This window comes from Bos grunniens, chromosome 1, assembly GCF_055505025.1.
Source record: "Bos grunniens cultivar Pamir isolate PY7600 chromosome 1, Bosgru_T2T1.0, whole genome shotgun sequence".
Lineage (NCBI taxonomy): Eukaryota > Metazoa > Chordata > Mammalia > Artiodactyla > Bovidae > Bos > Bos grunniens.
Genome location: NC_141165.1, coordinates 9,135,706 through 9,152,636, shown reverse-complemented (window position 1 = coordinate 9,152,636; position 16,931 = coordinate 9,135,706). Strand labels below are relative to the sequence as shown.

Below are 16,931 nucleotides of genomic sequence, written 5' to 3'. Positions count from 1 at the left end.
ATAAACACAACATGTTCTACCCAATTGCAGCGTGTTCATAGACTCCCCACTCCCATCCCCTCAGACTCTTTCACGGATGGCCTAGTATTTATGAGCCCCAGATTAGATGTGATTCTGCAAAAACCACAACCTCAATCAACAGGTGCCACTGCTCTGGTTGGCTGGGAGCCCCAAGCTGGTGTCATCAGGTGCTCAGGTGAACTCTGCCTGAGCCCGGTTATCAGGTGCCTCTTGCCCTGAGGCTGTCAGGCCAGGCCGGGTAGGTCTGGACTGTGTGGGTCCCGAAGGCACCTGAAAGCGGTTAGGGGTTCATCTGAAAATATTAATGCCCTTTAGGCTTGATGTGAGGTCTCCTTCCTGAGCCAGAGCTACGTAAATAAGCTAATTGTAGGAATTATCTCCCTCACCTCCTCTGATGCCAAGGATAGGAAAAGTGAAGCCTGTGGGGCTGGGGTGGGGCACCTTAGCCAGGGTCCCCCAAACCTCCTGTGGCCCGAGCATGTATGGAAGGATTTGCTCCGCTTCCTCCCCGAGGCTCTGGGGTGTGGTCCCGATGGCCAGGTGCCACGGACCCCCACCGGTCTCGGGTGCAACGGTTTCTCCTTGCCTGTCACTCCAAACCCCACCTGGCCCCGGCTGATTCCCTGACCCTGGGGAACACCGGGTGGAAGCGCTGCACTTGCCAGGCCCGGGTTCAGGCCCCGCCCCCGCGCGCAGAGGACCCGCCTCCCTGAGCCCGCCCCACCCACCGGGACCGCCTTCTGCCCCCGCCCCCGAGTCCAGGGACCGCCCTGAAGCCCCGCCCCCAGCGTCGAGGACACGCCTTCGGCCCTGCCCTCACGAGCCGAGGGCTCTTTCCTTGGCCCCGCCCACACTCCTCGAGGGCCCCACCTCCCGACGCTGGCCCCGTCCCGTCCTCAGAGGATCTCCGCCCGTAGCCCCACCCCTACCCGTTTGAGGACCCGCCCCCATAGACCACGCCCTCACAAACCACGCCCCGGGGAGGACCCGCCCTTGGTCACGCCCTCCCCAGGCGCCGCCGAAGACCCGCCTCCCGGCCAGCCCCAGTCTCTCCGAGCCGCTGCCGCTGGGGTTCGGGCGCGGCGTTTCCCCCGCGGTCCCGGCCGACCCGCTCGACCCGTGGCGTCCAGGCCGGTTCCTCCGCGCCTCCCTCGTGGGCGCGCCCGCCGCGGAAGAAGCCGACGCCGCCGGTAAGTGGAGCCCGCGCGCTCGTCTGCCAGATGGAAGCCAAGGGAGCCGGGCGGCGTCTCCTCCCACGGGCCCGCGAGCGGCGGGGGCGTCCTCGCCCGGTGCCCAGGAGTTTGGGCGGTGCCTCGGGGGCGCGCCTGGGCTGCATGCAGGTGGCTCGGCGGAGCGCGCACTGCAGCAGCGCGGGGGCGGCCCTAACGAGCCCCCGCCAGTGGGCGTGGGGGCGCCGGCCCGGGACCCTCCGACCCTACCCCCAGGGGCCGCCAACCCCCACCCCCAGGTCCCCCCGGCTCCAGGCGGCGAAGGCAGGCAGGTCCGGCCCGCGCGCGCGGCCTTCTAGTCCGGCAGGTGGAGGTCAGGTGGGTCACGGCCCGCCAGCCGGCCGGCGGATGCTGGAGCCGCGCGCGGCTTTGTTTTGGTTCCCAGTCCTACTCGGGAAGCTGGTCTAGGAATTGAAATCTTTTGTGAGATGAAGGTTTTCCCCGTGGAGGAAAGACCACCCCCCGCCACCACCCCAAGCCTTCCAGACTGCCCTCTGGAGAAGGGAATCTGAGCCGCAGTGCGCGCTCGGCCCGCCTGCGTCGTCTTGCAGTCTCGCCGCCGGCTGCTGACGCCCTAAATGGTCCATAAAGCATCTCTGTGCCCTGCTTATGGAGGCTGTTACCCTCAGGTGTTTCCCCTGATCTGGGACAGCTGCCCTACCCTCGGGAGAACCCTGGTAGGATTTTTTTTGGTAAGAAAGTAGAGGCGCCTTTCCCCCGCCAAAGCTGGCGCCCATTGTACGCCTCACGTTTTTCCACTACAATCTAATTACCACTCTGAAAGACCCCATTCAAAATCATGTGTGGCCTAGAGTCGATTAAACGGCTTGCAGATGAGTGTTTTTTCTGTGCTGTGGCAGAGGATCATTATTTATCGATAAGTGGGTCTCTCTCATGAGAGATGTGACTTTTTGACATTTTTTTCACTTTTATATTTTCATCTCAGAAACAGGTCTTTCATGTCAACATTTCTAAACTAACTTCTTTTGGATCTAGGAGTTTGATTTTTCACTTCAGCTTGCTTTTCTAAGAAATTAAGCGTGGTTAAGGTGAGAGATTCCCAGCTGAGAGTTTTCCATTTTTTTCCGGCGGATTCATCTGGCCCCATGTGCTTGTTTATAGGACTGCTCCTTTGAGTGTAATTGTTACTAGGTTGTCATACTCAGTCAGTATACTGAGTTATTGAGTCTCTCACAGAAAAGGTATCCGGAGGAGATTGCAAAATCATTGTCAGGGGAGCTCTATAAAGGTTGTACTCTTGAGTTTTACCTGTGGCGTAATATGGTTGAGGCTCTGTGGCATCTGGCTGGCCTGAACTGGAATCCTGATTCTGCCAGTTGTTTGCCCCAGTGGGACCCTGGCACCTTTTTTGGAAGGCCTCAATCCCAGCATCCTTATCTGGAAGTTGATGATACCCATCTACTAGGACTCTTGTGTGTAGCATGAGAGAAATACATGCAGAAATGATGGGTTTACCAAGCCCACCTAGGAGTCTCACTTACAAGCATAGCAGCAGGTGCCCCATATTTTGAAATAAAAGAGCTTGCTTGACTGTTTCCAAACTTCTCACCTGTGCTGTTAGTGACATCAAGGAGGCTTTCTTCTTACAACCAACCATAACATTGAACTGTTCCAGTTACCCGCTTTTACTGGGCTCACACCTTGCTTCCCATGAGCAGTGGTGCCCCTTGGCTGTCCCATCTCCTAAACACACATGCTGTCACTGACAAGGCTCTCTTCCTTCTAGCAAGTGCCCACACCTGTGGACTTGAGGACTTCTCTGCTGTTCGTTGGGCTCCCTCTGCCCTCCTTGCCAGCATCACTCTGATACCTCAGCCAACCCTCCATCACTCTGTGTGCACATTAATTTTTTAAAATGTATCCTTTAGTTTTTATTGTATTTTCAGTTTTTTGGCAGTACCTTGAGGCATGTGGGCTCTTTGTTCCCCATCTAGGGATGGAACCCATGCCGCCTGCATTGGCATCAAGGAGTCTTAATTACTGGACTGCCAGGGAAGTTCCATGCCACGTTAAATTGAAATTACATGTTTAGGCATTTCCTCTTTTATTAGGCTCTGAACTGTAAGAGTCGAACCCTGCCTTGTTCTTGTTTCTTTCCCCAGTGCTTTGACACCTAATAGAGTGAACAGACTGCATGGAGTATTACAGTGGTTCAGAATATGGGATATCAGACTTATAAATCTCCTGGAATTAAAAACACGTAGACCATTGTGATGTACTAAATTCTTATGTCTTTACTCAGCAAAACAAACTACATCTCTCATTACCATCCTTATTCTTTTCAAAAACTATGAAATATTATTTCAGAAAAAAAGACAGGCTTTTCCAGGAATGAGCCGACAGTCCTATCGCGTACCTATGCGTAGTGCAGTGTGTTTTTGCAGGGAGGTCCAGCATGTGCAAAAGCCCCGTGAACGGATGAATTAGGACAAGCAGAGTGCTGCAAGGAGACAGGCAGGTAGAGCCTTGCAGGTCCAGAAGTGGGCTGGGCATGAAGGGAGTGAGGGCTTACTATATATAGACTCAATGAAGTGAAATCGCTCGACTATTTGCAACCCCATGAACTGTAACCTACCAGGCTCCTCCGTCCATGGGATTTTCTAGGCAAGAGTACTGGAGTGGGTTGCCATTTCCTTCTCCAGAGGATCTTCCTGACCCAGGGATCCAACCCGTGTCTTCCGCATTGCAGGCAGCCGCTTTACCCTCTGAGCCACCAGAGAAGCCCAATGGGAAGAGTTTAAACATGGTGGGGAAGTGTTTTATGTTTTAAGAGGACTTGGAGCGCTGTGTGAAAGTACGCACAGGAGCAGAGAGACAAGAGTCTGAAGGAGAAGCCTTAGGCTTCTGCAAGCTTGCAGGAGAAAGATGACTCACTCAGTGGAGAATCCACGGGTGTGTTGGAAGATGAGCTAACAGGACTTGGGCTCAGTGTGGCTGATAAAGAGAAGGAAGAGTTCAGGACGACGTCAGAGGTCTCATAGGTGGAGGGGCCGCTTTCTGAGGAAAGGAAGACTGGAGAGGGAACATGCTGTGCAGGTAGAATCCAGAGTGGAGGTTTTTTTGTTTTGTTTTGTTTTGTTTTTCAGTTATTTGTTTTTTAAGTTTAAGTTTATTTAAGTTTAATTGGAGGATAATTGCTTTTTACAATGTTGTGTTGGTTTCTGCCATGCAACGATTGAGTCAGTCGAAAGTGTACATATACCCCTCTAAGAGTGGAGGGTTTTTTTTTTTAAGTTTATTTTTAATTGGAGGATAATTGCTTTGCAGTGTTGTGTTGGTTTCTGCCGTGCCCAATGATTGAGTCAGTCGAAAGTGTACACATATCCCCTCCAAGAATGGAGGGTTTTTTTGCACAAGCAACTTAAATGCCCACTGACCGATGAATGGATAAGGAAGATAAGGTGTATATACACAGTAGAATACTGCTCAGCCATAAAAAACAAATGGAATAATACCATTTGCAGCAACATGGATGCAACTGGAGATTATCATACTAAGTGAAGTAAGTTAGAAAGACAGGGAAGGACAAATATTGTATGATATCACTTCTGTATGCAATCTAAAATGTGACACGAATGAACTTATCTATAAAACGGAAACAGACAGAGAACAGATTTGTGGTTGCCGAGGGAGAGGGGAGGAGGGGGAGGCATGGATTGGGAGTTTGGGGTTAGCAGATGCGAACTATTGTATATAGAATGGATAAACACCAAGGTCCTACTGTATAGCATGGGGAGCTATAGTCAATATTCTATAGTAAACCTACTGGAAAAGAAAAAAGGAGTGGAGGGTTTTTTAAAAACAGTGTTGTTGAGTTATAATTTACAGACCATAAAATTCTTTCATTTCAGTATATCATTCAATGATTTTTAGTAAACTTATGGAGTTATGCAGCCATGGCCATAATCCAGTTTTTAGCACATTTCCATTACCCATCCGTGCCCCACTCCCCCCCCACCCCCAATAAAAAAGATCCCTTGTGCTCATTTGCAGTTACTCCCTGTTCCTACTCCCCACCCTAAGCAACCACTCATGCATCCACTTGCCATCTCTACAGACTGGCCTCTTCTGGGCATTTCATATAAATGGAGTCATGCGATACATGGCCTTTTATGACCGGCTTCTTCCACTAAGCTTGTATCTTCCAGGTGCATCCACATGTTCAGCGCTTTGTTCTTTCTCATCACCGAGGAGCATGCCATCACATGGCTAGACTTCATGTTGTTGATGGACACTAGAGAGTCTAGTTTCGGACGTGCTGTTTCAGACGTGTAGAGAAGTCAAGGAAGCATTGGCATGAATTTGGGTCTTCGAGGGGGAGGTTTGGAGGGCTATAAACCTGTGAGTCATGAACATGAAGCTGGTATTAATTACTTAAAGGAATAGATCATTGAGGGGAGAGAGAGAGGGTGGGAGGGGCCCAAGCATGTTGCCCGGGAATGCCAGCATCTGGCAGGCGTGTAGATGAGGGTGGGTCTGCAGAGAGGTGGGTGGGAGCCAGCACAGGGCGGATGGCCCAGAGGAGTGTGTGCTGATGGGAGGCTGTCTGCAGGAGGAGGAAGTGGCCTGCCACAGAGGAGTGTGTGCTGATGGGAGGCTGTCTGCAGGAGGAGGAAGTGGCCTGCCACACCGTCCTCCTGTGAGCGGAATGAGGAAGCAGAGTCCACTCGCGTTGATGATTTGAAAGTCAGTTGTGTTGGCCTTATCACAGGGGGCCCGGAGCAATCAGAAAGCGAAGAGGATAAGACCTGGAGGGTCTTAAAACTTCCCCATAGCTATGAAACGAAACATTGAGTCTTAAAGATCACATTGTCCCTGCAGCTCAGTTTCTTCTGTGAAGTAGTATTTGCCTTTGTATCTGATTGATGACATGAAGTTTGGTTAGCACACTGACGCTGCCTCGGGGGAATTTACTCACGTCACCATTACTCCATGCTTCTCTCTCCTTCCAGAGCGTGAGCTAGTGAGATACCACGTAGGCTCATAAGTCAGGATCATGTTTAGCTGTGAGTAACAGAACACTTGATTTAACAGCTTAAACTCAACTCTTAACATGCAGAAAGCAGTAAGTCCGGGGCAGAGTGTCCAAGGTTGGTGTGGCGCCTTCTTCCACTTAATGCATGGGAGTCATGCCCTAAAGATGGCTCTTTCCCCTGGGTTGCAAGGTGAGGCTTCAGCTCCAACATCAAACCTTTGTTTTGAGGCATAAAATAGGGGAAAGGTGGAAGGCAAAAGGCCAGAGGAGTCCACTCTACCACCGCTGCCTCAGGCTTTGCAGTAGCTGCAGTCCTCATGTATAATGAATGCATCTAGCCACAGGGGAGAAAAAAAAAAGAATATACAAGGGCCAAAAGAAAATGGCAAGCACCTGGGCCCTGGTGTAACACACCTCCATCCAGACTCCTCGCCTGGAGACATAGCGCCATGGGGGCAGCACCCTGTCGGGGGCCAGGCAGGTAACCACTACTTAGAAAATAAACAGTCAAGGCTTCCCAGGTGGCGCAGTGGTAAAGAATGCACCTGCGATGCGGGAGATGTGGGTTTGATCCCTGGGTTGGGGAAGATCCCCTGCACCAAGACCCTGCTCCAGTATTCTTGCCTGGAAAATCCCACAGACAAGGGAGCCTGGTGGGCTACAGTCCATGGGGAGTCAGACAATGACTGAGCACACCCACACGCAAATGAACGGTCATGTGGTGGATTTCTGACACCACTGCTGTCAGACATGTCACGCTTAGATCCTTGGGCTTTTTAACTTTTTTTCCCCCCACCTGATTTTCTTGTAGAATACTTACAGTCCTGTCTTGGAGTCTATCTGTAAAGGATTGGGTGCTAAACCAACTGTTCAGTTAGGACACAGATCTGCTTTTCCTTAGGGCTAGTAGATGCCCCATGCTGGCAGGAACCACGTGCATTCAGAATTCGCAGTTGGCAACAACACGCAGTTAGCTACTTGGTGAGTTTTGCTCCTAGAGTTCACTTTGTCCATTAAGTGGAACCCTAGCGTGTTCCTTCTTTCAGCTTCATCCATTTGTCTCCCTCAGAGTCCAGGAGACGCCAGAACCATTTATCTTTTATGTCCCCTAGTGCCTGGCTCAGCAGCCTTGCTAAATATTTGAGTTGGATCACCCAGCCCGTCTGGGTATAAGAGTGTTTGCGGCCACGTGGCCTCCAGGGCAGTGGGCTGGGGACACTTTACATCCTTGAAGAGCTGCCGCATCTGTTTGTCCTCTGATTCCCTCTTAGATACCTTTTCTGCTGCGAGAATGAAAGATGGATCCAGAGGAGCAAGAGCTGTTGAATGATTACAGATACAGAAATTACTCTTCCGTGATCGAAAAGGCATTAAGAAATTTCGAGTCCTCGAGTGAATGGGCGGATCTCATATCTTCCTTGGGCAAGCTCAACAAGGTATGTGGGGCTGGGAGTGTTTGCACTGTGGGGGCAGGGGTCGGGCACACAGCTGTCCTTTTATTGTTTCAAGGACTTGTCTTTTTAATATTACACTGCATGCAGATTACAGCCATCAGATAAGAAGAACCGCCACTAATTTGTCACCCGAGTTACACCTGCTATTAACCTGTCAGCATATGAACCTCCTCTTCCAGCCCTTTCTTTCTGAGCACACAGTACAGTGTGGACAGAGTCCATAGAACAGCTGAACTCTTTTTTTTCTCAACAATATTTAGTTCTAAACAAGATAAATTTATAAATGATCCATTTATTCAAAGATGAATTGTCCTTCCTGTACTGCTCAGAATTTTTATGGCTTTTTTTTTTTTTTCCCTTCTCTAATCTTTTCCACCATTTTACTGCTAACTGGTAACTCCTAGAAGAATAAAGGATGAAGCAGTTATGGAAATCTGCCCAGAAATTGTGTGTGTGTGTTTGGACAAGGGAAAGTGGGTTGGGTCTAAGGAGACCAAAACCGATCACTTGTGGGCTTGAGCTCGTGTGCCATGGATGGGGACCTTTGTTTATTTCCGTCCTGCCCAGAAGGAGGGTGATTACTGTGACCTTTAGGAAGACGATAAACTGGGCTCAGAGAGGCTGTGCCTGGTTCTATTGCCGGTTACCTGGGCTCCTGGGTGTGACACCTGACTTTGGAGCCCAAGTGACGTATGGGTGCTGGGAGGTAGCTAACCGAGTCTGGGGGGGTCCCCACTCTCCAGGTCACACACACCAGGGGGGCTCAAACAAACCCCACTAGAGAGAATTTGTCCATTTACTGCTTCAAGGAGCCAGGGGGAGAGAGAAGGTGGGCAGCCTGACCACAGGGGCGGCCCCTGAGCAGCTGTCCAGCACCAACCGCCCGAAAGCAGCTATCAGCACCCACAGATGGCAGAGAGGAGATGGGCGGTTATTGCAGATAGTGCCCAGGAAGCTGCGTGGTCTCTGCAAAGTGTATTTACAACATGTGAACCCCGTGGCTGGTGCTGGCTGGGAGGAAAGTGGAAGTGTAAGTCACTCAGTTGTGTCTGACTTTTTGTGACCCCATGAAATGTGGCCCACCAGGCTCCTCTGTCCATGGAATTCCCCTTGAATACTGGAGTGGTTGCCAACCCCTTCTTTAGGGAATCGTTCCAACACAGAGATTGAACCCTCATCTTCTGTATCGCAGGCAGATTCTTTATTGTCTGAACCCCCAGGGTTGGGATGGAGACGTATAATAAAACAGCAAATAAGAGCTTGAGAATGCTTTGGTGGCAGAGCTCTGACTTAGGACTTTTCTGGCTGAAGGTAATATTCACTGTGTTGCACAGAGGTAAGCTGCTTTTTTAGGGGAAAGCGAGATGCCCTGGAGTGGGACTTGGACACATTCCAGTTCTTCTACGTATTTTACTATTTTAGTACTTGACTCTCCTGGAATCTAATAATACCATACTTGGGGAGAGGGGGATGTGCTTACTGCTTTTCTGTTGAGTTAAAATTCATGCAACATAAAATTTACTTTTTTTTTTTTTACCATTTTTTTTATTTTTGTTGTTTGTGCTGGGTGTTTGTTGCTAGGTGGGCTTTTCTGTAGTCACGGCGAGCAGGGGATACTCTGTAGTTGCACAGGCCCTCATGGTGATGGCTTCTCTTGTTGCAGAACACGGGGTCTAGGACCCAGGGGTTTCAGTAGTTGTGGCTCCCGGGCTCTAGAGCGCAGCCTCAGGAGTTGCGGCGCACAGGTTTAAGTTGCTCTGTGGCTTGTGGGATCTTCCCAGACCAGGGATCGAACCTGTATCTCCTGCCTTGGCAGTGGACTCTTTCCCACTGAGCCACCAAGCCCCAATCAACCATCTTAAAATACATGGCTTTTAGTGCATTCATGATGTATGACCGTCACCAGTGTCTACTTCCCAGACATTTTCACCACCCCGAGGGAAACCCTCCCCATTTCTGTCTTTACCCAGGCCCTGGTAGTCACTAATCTACTTTCTGTATCTGTGGATATTTCATATAAAAGGGATCGTACGATAATGTGGCACTTTTGTGTCTGGCTTCTTTCACTTAGTGTGTTTCCAAGGTCCATCCACGTTGTAGCCTGTATCAGTACTTCATTGATTTATGGCTGAATAATGTTCCGGGGTATGAACAGACCACATTTTGTTTAGCCATTCTTCAGTTGGCTCTTCAGAGTAGTCCCGTGTGAATATTTGTGTACAAGTTTTTGTTTGAACACCTGTCTTTGTTTCTTTCAGGAGTATACCTAGGAGTGGGATTAGTCACGTGGTTACTCTATATTGAAGTTATTGAGGAACCATCAAGATGTTTTCCGCAGTAGCTACCCCATTTCACATGCCCACCAGCTACGTATTAGGGCTCCAATTTCTTCTCGTTCTCAGTTTTCAGGGTGGTTTTCTTTTTTGACAATAGCCATTCTAGTGGGTGTGAAGCGGCATATCTTACATACCTTAGGGTTTTGATTTGCATTCCCCTAATGACTAAAATTTTGAGCATCTTGTCACTTGCTTGTTGGCCATTTGTATATCTTTCTTGGAGAAATTTCTATTCAAGTATTTTGTTTATTTTTTTAACTATGCTACTTGTCTTTTTGTTGTGATTTGTAACAGTTTCTTTTATATCCTGGATTCTGGTCCTTTACAGGATTTATGATTTGCAGATTGTTTTTTTCCCCATTCTTTAGGCTGTCTTTTGATGCACACCATTTTAAAATTTTTGGTGAAGTCTCATTTGTTTTTTCTTTTGTTGATTATGCTCTTGGTGCATATCTGAGAAACCATTGCCAATTCCACGATGAAGAAGATTTACCCCTGTGTTTTCTTCTTCTAAGAGTTTTTAGTTTCTGTTTTTGCAATTAAATCTTTGATTCATTTTGAGTTAATTTGTGTTTTTTGTTGTTGTTTTTCATAGATGAATACTGAGTTTGTAGTAAGAATAAAATTACCTCATAGCACATATGCAATTCAGACATTAAAAATTAAGCAATCTATGGTTGGGAAATGCAAACAATATGATAAACAAATACATGATATGAAATAAATACATGATAAACGCAATTAAAAAGTATATGATAAAAACATTGACCATATTATGGTATATAACCAGAGACATTAAATGTTTCAGATGGAAGGAGTATAGGTTTGGGCATGTGCAAGCATTCTAACGTTCTGGAAATATTTTTTTTCTTTAAATCTAATTTTTTATTTTATATCAGAGTACAGTCAATTTACAATATTCGTTTCAGGTGTACAGCAAAGTGTGTCCATTGTACATGTACGTGTCCCATTCTTTTTCAGGTTCTTTCCCCATGTAGGTTGTTACAGATTACTGAGTAGAGTTTCCTGTGCCATACAGTAGGTCCTTGTTCATCATCTGTTTAGTAGCTATATAGTAGCATGTATCTGTTAATCCCCAAATCCTAATTTCTTTCCCTGATTATCTAACCCTAATTTATCTTTCCCCCTACCTTTGCCCTTTAGTAACCATATCTTTGTTTGTGAAATCTGGGAATCTGCTTCTGTTTTGTAAATGAGTTAATTTGTATCATTTTTTAGATTCCACCTATAAGCGATTATGTGACACTTGTCTTTTATATACTTCAATTGTGTAAGCTCCAGGTCCGTCCATGTTGCTGCAGACGGCATCAGCTCATTCTTTTTCACGGCTGAGTAACACTCCACGGTGTACTCATGCCACGTTATCTCCATCCGTTCATCTGTTGATGGACGTTTAAGTTGCTTCCATGTCTTGGCTGTTGTAAATAGTGCTGCAATGAACGCTGGGGTGCGTGTTTCTTTTCAAATCATGTTTGTCTCTGGATATATGCCCAGGAATGCGATTGCTGGATCATATGGTAGTTTGTTTTTAGTTTTTTAAGGAACCTCTAAACTGTTCTCCATAGTGGCTACACCAATTTACATTCCCACTAACAGTGTAGGAGGATTCCCTTTTCTCCACACCCTTTCCAGCATTTATTGTTTATACTCTTTGATGATAGACATGCTGATCAAGTTAATTTTTGTACATGGCTTAAGGAGGCTCCAACTTCATTCTTTCTCACATGGAAATCTAGTTGTTTTACATGTGGAAAACCATCTGTTGACGAGACTGTTCTTTTGAAGGGCCTTGGAATCCTTGTTGAAAATCAGTTATCTATAGAAAGATGTTTAATTCTTGACTTTCCTCTTTTTCCATTTATCCTTATGTCTATCTTTATGCCACTTTGTTTATTGTAGTTTTGTAGTAAGTTTTGAAATGGGGAAGTAAGAGTCCTTGAACTTGGTGGTTCTTTTTCAGAGTTGTTCTGGATTCCTTGACATTCTGTATGAATTTTGGGATCAGCATGTCAATTTCTGCAAAAAAGCCAAGTGGGATTTTGATAGGGATTACACGGACTCTGTAGATTGCTTTGGGAAGTATTGCCATGTGCACAATATTGTCTTCTAATCCGTGAACACAGAGTATTTTTCCATTTAGGAACATACACACACATATATGTTTATTGACTTTTGGCTGTGCTGGGTCTTCCTTGCCGCACGGGCTTTTCTTTGGTTGCAGTGAACGGGAGCTCTTGTCTAGCTGCAGCGTGCAGGCTTCTTACAGCGGTGGCCTCTCTTGTTGCAGGGCGCAGGCTCTAGGGCGCAGGCGTCGGGAGTCGCAGCTCCTGGGCTCTAGGGCGCGGGCGTCGGGAGTCGCAGCTCCTGGCTCTAGGGCGCGGGCGTCGGGAGTCGCAGCTCCTGGGCTCTAGGGCGCGGGCGTCGGGAGTCGCAGCTCCTGGCTCTAGGGCGCGGGCGTCGGGAGTCGCAGCTCCTGGCTCTAGCACACAGGCTCAGTAGTTGTGGTGCACGGGCTTAGTTGCTCCAAGACATGTGAGATCTTCCCAGAGCAGAGATCCATAAACCGATGTGTCCGGCATAAGCAGGCAGATTCTTTACCACTGGGCCACCAGGCAAGCTCAGAACATGTTTATTTTGAGGTAGGTAAAATTATGAACTTGAAAAATGCAGTTCTTGAGCAGTGAGTTATCCTATGAACCAGGCTTTGTTTCAGTGTGCCAGAAAAGCTTTCAAAAATGTTGAATCATTGTAACCTGCCTTTTAAGTGCAGGATATTGAGTACAGTTGCATCTTTCTTTAAGGAGCTTTGGAAGTGTTAGCCATTCCTTCTTTCAGTGGCTGTCTGAGTGCCTAGAATGTGCCAGCAGACGCCAGGGTGCGGCAGAGAGCCAAACTGACAAGACCCTGCCTTCATTCTGGTAGGGGTGGGGAAGCTGGATGGGGAATGAAAGATACACCTTGTTGGTGGGTGATGAGCGTGGTGGGAATGGTAAGGAAGGCAGTGCATGGTGAGCGTAGCTGAGATGGTGCCATTGGATCAAGTACAGAGGCTCTAGTGTGTCCAAGGCTGGGGAGGTTGTCACCGAGCAGGGATGGGGAGAGGATAGGAAAGGAGGCTGCAGAGGAGAGGGGTAGGGAGGGCATCTCATCTTACCAGTCCTTTGGAGCTGGCGTGTGAGGGTGGCCCCTGAGTTGGGGGCGGCTGCCCAGCAGCGGGCATGGCCTGTCTTCCTGTTTAGGTGCTGGAACCATCTCCAGCTGCTCTGCTGGGTGGGGTCAGGCAGAAACAGGGAGACCAGTTATGAGGCCCATGGGGAAGGGCTTGGATTCTGAATATACTTTGGAGGTATGGCCAAGAGGCTTTGTCCTCAGAGCAAATGGGAAAGGCGAGGGAAAAAGAGGAGTCGAGTATGACTTGCAGGTTCTCCCGGGTTGGGGGCTCGAGGAGCTGAAAGGCTGTGATAGAGAGACTGGGGAGCAGCCGGCCCCTTGGGCCAGGTGGGGAGACCCCGGGTTCCCACTGGAAAGCGTGCATTTGAGCATCCATCAGATGTCCCTGTGTGACCTCTATGGGCCGTGGGATGGATGTGAGTTTGAAAAGACAGCTTGTTGTTAAAAGTCTTCCCCCCAATTCCGTGTAACCCCACTCTCAGGTCCTCTTCACTCCTGCTTCCTGTTCTCTGTTGCCATGATGGGGTGATGAGGGTGAGCTGCCTGCTGCACGAACTTGCTCAGTGTTGGGGAGATGAGGGTGACGCTGTCTGTCCCCCCTGCAGCCCTGCCGATGACAGTGGACATCTGGAGAGAGCCCACTGTGGGCCAGGGGCCAGGGGCGCACAGCATGGCCTGAGGCCGGACCCAGACTAAACAGCCTGTGCCTGATCAGAGCCAGCAGATGGCAAAGGGGGGCCCAGCCCCTGAGCAGAGCCCTTGGCTCCTCTCACGTCTGAGTCTGTGGCTCACAGAGAGGACAGAGATGCCCCTCTGCTTTCTTTGTTAGCCAGATAAGGGAGACCTGATGATCAGCCCCCTTTTGCTGGTGAAATTACCTAACTCATTCCATGTCTGGTGGCAGCGAAGTGGCTTTTACGGGTTGAATTGTGTCCTTGGAAATTGACGTGTCCTCACCCCCAGTATCTCGGAGTGTGGCCTTATTTGGAGATCCAGTCTTTACAGAGACAGCCAGGTTAAAACGAAGTCCTTATCCAACATGATAACTATATCCTTGTAAGAGGGGATAAGTTGGACACAGACACAGAGATGCCGACAGGGAAGGCACCCTGCAAGGGTGAAGGCAGAGACCAGGCTGATGCGGATAGAAGCCAAGGAATGCCGAGATTGCCAGAAGCTGTGGCGCAGCCTGGAGCGGTTTCCCGCTCACAGCCTCGGAGGGAACCAGCCCTGCTGACACTTGCCGACGTCTTGATCTCAGCCCGGCGCCTTGATCTCAGCCCCCTGGCCTCCCAGTTCCATGGCCGTAGCCTCCCTGTGGCTGGCGCTTTGTTACAGAAGCCCTCTGGCAAACTGATAGAGCAGTAGAACCAAGGTATATATTGAACACTTAGGTGCTAAGGACCTGACGTTGAACACCTGATTCCTGCTCCCATGGAGCATAAGGCTTTGCTGGCAGCAGACAAAACAGCAAATAAACACGTGACGTCAGGTGCTGAATGCTAAGAAGAGAAATCAACCGTGAGAGTGGGTAGCAAGGAAGGAGGACAGGGCACTCGCTCAGACAGAGACGGCTCTTTGATAACGTGACATTTGAATTTTGAGCAGAGGCCCGGATGTGTCGCCCTGGCTGGCAGGGACGCCATCTGGGGCGCGGGCCTGAGTCCAAGGTCCAGGAGGGGATGGGCATGGCTGGAGAAGGAGAGGTGGTAGGAGATGAGGAGGAGAGGGAGCCCTCCTCCCCGGGCAGGTCTCGGGGCTTTATCCTGCAGTGAGGGGTGCCACTGAGCTCCCAGGAAGGCTTTGAGCAGGGTGACCCATCACTGCCTTTTCCGCAGAGAGGAATGCCTCTGGCTGATGGGCGGGGAGGGAGCCTGATCATGGGAGCCTGCAGGAGGGAGGGGGCAGCTTCAGCACCGGGTGGATTGGAGTTACTGGACACAGAGGGTTTGGGAAGGGGCTGGAGGGAACAAGCCTCCTGCAGCTTAGCAATCACTCACTTCTGGGAGACCCACAACTACTGCATTCAAGGAGTAGGAGTTGATGTGAATAAAGAATTTTCTTAGGGCTTTAGTGACGGTCAAATTTCTTGCATGGAGTCTTGCATGGATACAGAAATTCAGTGAGTAAATTAGTGAGAAGTTAATTAAAAAAAAATCTTTATGATGCAAGAAGAAGCAGTAGTATCGTGGTCTTTAGGTTGCAAAGTTAGGTCAGGTTGTGTTCTAATGAAAGCAAATGATCGCAGGTTCTAAAACATAAACCATGGTCTCACAGCAGAAGTGCCTCTGGCTCAACTCTTGACAAGAGAAAACCGAGCCCCAAGAGGTCTCTTGTTTGTCAGACTACAGACAGGTTCTAATTGTATCGTTTCTAAAACCTGCTAAGCTTTCAGTACCATTTTTTAAATTTTTTTCTGTTAGGGAAAAGTTTATCTTTTGTAGTTGTTATGTGTATCAACCTGGATAGAGTAATTTTTGCTTCATAGTTTGAGACTTCAAGCTGTCACCTTTCACGGATCATTTTAAGGTGAATTTTAATCAAGCTCATTTTGAACCCTTAGGAACCCAATCACCATACCAAGCCTGGATTGTAAATTTAATTATGGAAATGAAGAATAGTTTATTTAAACTCTGTACATTTAAAAAACCTTTGCAGTAAAACTTCTTTTAAAAAAAAAAAAAGGTCCTCTTTTCCTCCCTGGCCGCTTGAAGATGAGCTGCCATCATGAACTACACAGTAACCATCCGGACTGGGAAGTTCATGACCAACCGACTGCTTCAGCGGAAACAAATGGTCGTCGATGTTCTTCACCCTGGGAAGGCAACAGTACCTAAAACAGAAATTTGGGAAAAACTGGCCAAAATGTATAAGACCACACCAGATGTCATCTTTGTATTTGGATTCAGAACGCATTTAGGCGGTGGCAAGACAACTGGCTTCGGCATGATTTATGATTCCTTGGATTACGCAAAGAAGAATGAGCCCAAACACAGGCTTGCGAGACATGGCCTGTATGAGAAGAAAAAGACCTCAAGAAAACAGTGAAAGGAAAGCAAGAGCAGAATGAAGAAAGTCCGGGGGACTGCAAAGGCCAGCGTTGGTGCTGGCAAAAAAAAAAAGTGAGCTGGAGATTGGACAACAGAAGGAGTAAAGATCTGCAGTGACTGTATCTGTGGTGATTGTGCAGGTTTTTCATGAAAGAGAGAATAAACTAAGACCTTTTACAAAAAAAAAAAAAAAAAAAATGTTGTAATGCTCCTAAATGAGCCACTCTCTTTTGGCTGCTTTTATGCAATATCCTACTGTTTCACAAAATGGCCTGAAAGTGGGTGGCATGAATAGCAAGGGATGTGGGTCTTGGGTGTTCCGTGTTTCAGCTTCAAAAGTCTTACTGCTTAATGACAAGTACCTGCTTTTTAAAGCAGAACCTCTTTGTCGTGATGAGAGGAAGGTGGCTGGAACTCAGAGGCCAGGTGAACCGTTCTGACTCTTTATAGATGAGCTCCGAGACGTCTTCTAGCTGAAAACTTGATGAGGTCACCTGGATCCTGATGTTTGCCTGTGCCCTGATCAGTTACTTCTCTATTAAACAGTATTAGTTCAGGTGAAGCATCTTGCAGGTCTGAAGACAGATGTCCAAGATCAGGGTGTCAGCAGATTTGGCTTCCTCTGAGGCGTCTCTCCTTGACTCAGCTGGCTG

At 48.4% G+C, this 16,931-nt stretch overlaps 1 protein-coding gene and 1 pseudogene across 12 annotated transcripts in view; both read left to right on the top strand.

Annotated features, from left to right (window-relative positions):
- Positions 1-857: 857 nt before the first annotated feature.
- DOP1B (DOP1 leucine zipper like protein B) overlaps positions 858-16,931 on the top strand; it is a 132,824-nt gene continuing 116,750 nt past the window's right edge. For 10 of the 11 annotated variants that reach the window (XR_015168492.1, XR_015168486.1, XR_015168484.1 and 7 more), the window contains exons 1-2: positions 953-1,211; positions 7,518-7,682. Coding sequence is in view for 8 of the 11 variants with exons in the window: in XM_086413776.1 (XP_086269902.1) it covers positions 7,545-7,682 (138 nt within the window). In the remaining 3 variants the exon portion in view is untranslated. Of the gene's footprint in view, positions 1,212-7,057; positions 7,228-7,517; positions 7,683-16,931 lie in introns of all 11 variants that reach the window. The other variant, XM_086413334.1, reaches the window with a different exon arrangement.
- Positions 7,544-16,320, top strand: LOC147378931 (small ribosomal subunit protein eS24 pseudogene; annotated as a pseudogene). Its single transcript, XR_015168657.1, has 2 exons — positions 7,544-7,682; positions 15,792-16,320. The product of XR_015168657.1 is annotated as a small ribosomal subunit protein eS24 pseudogene (transcript).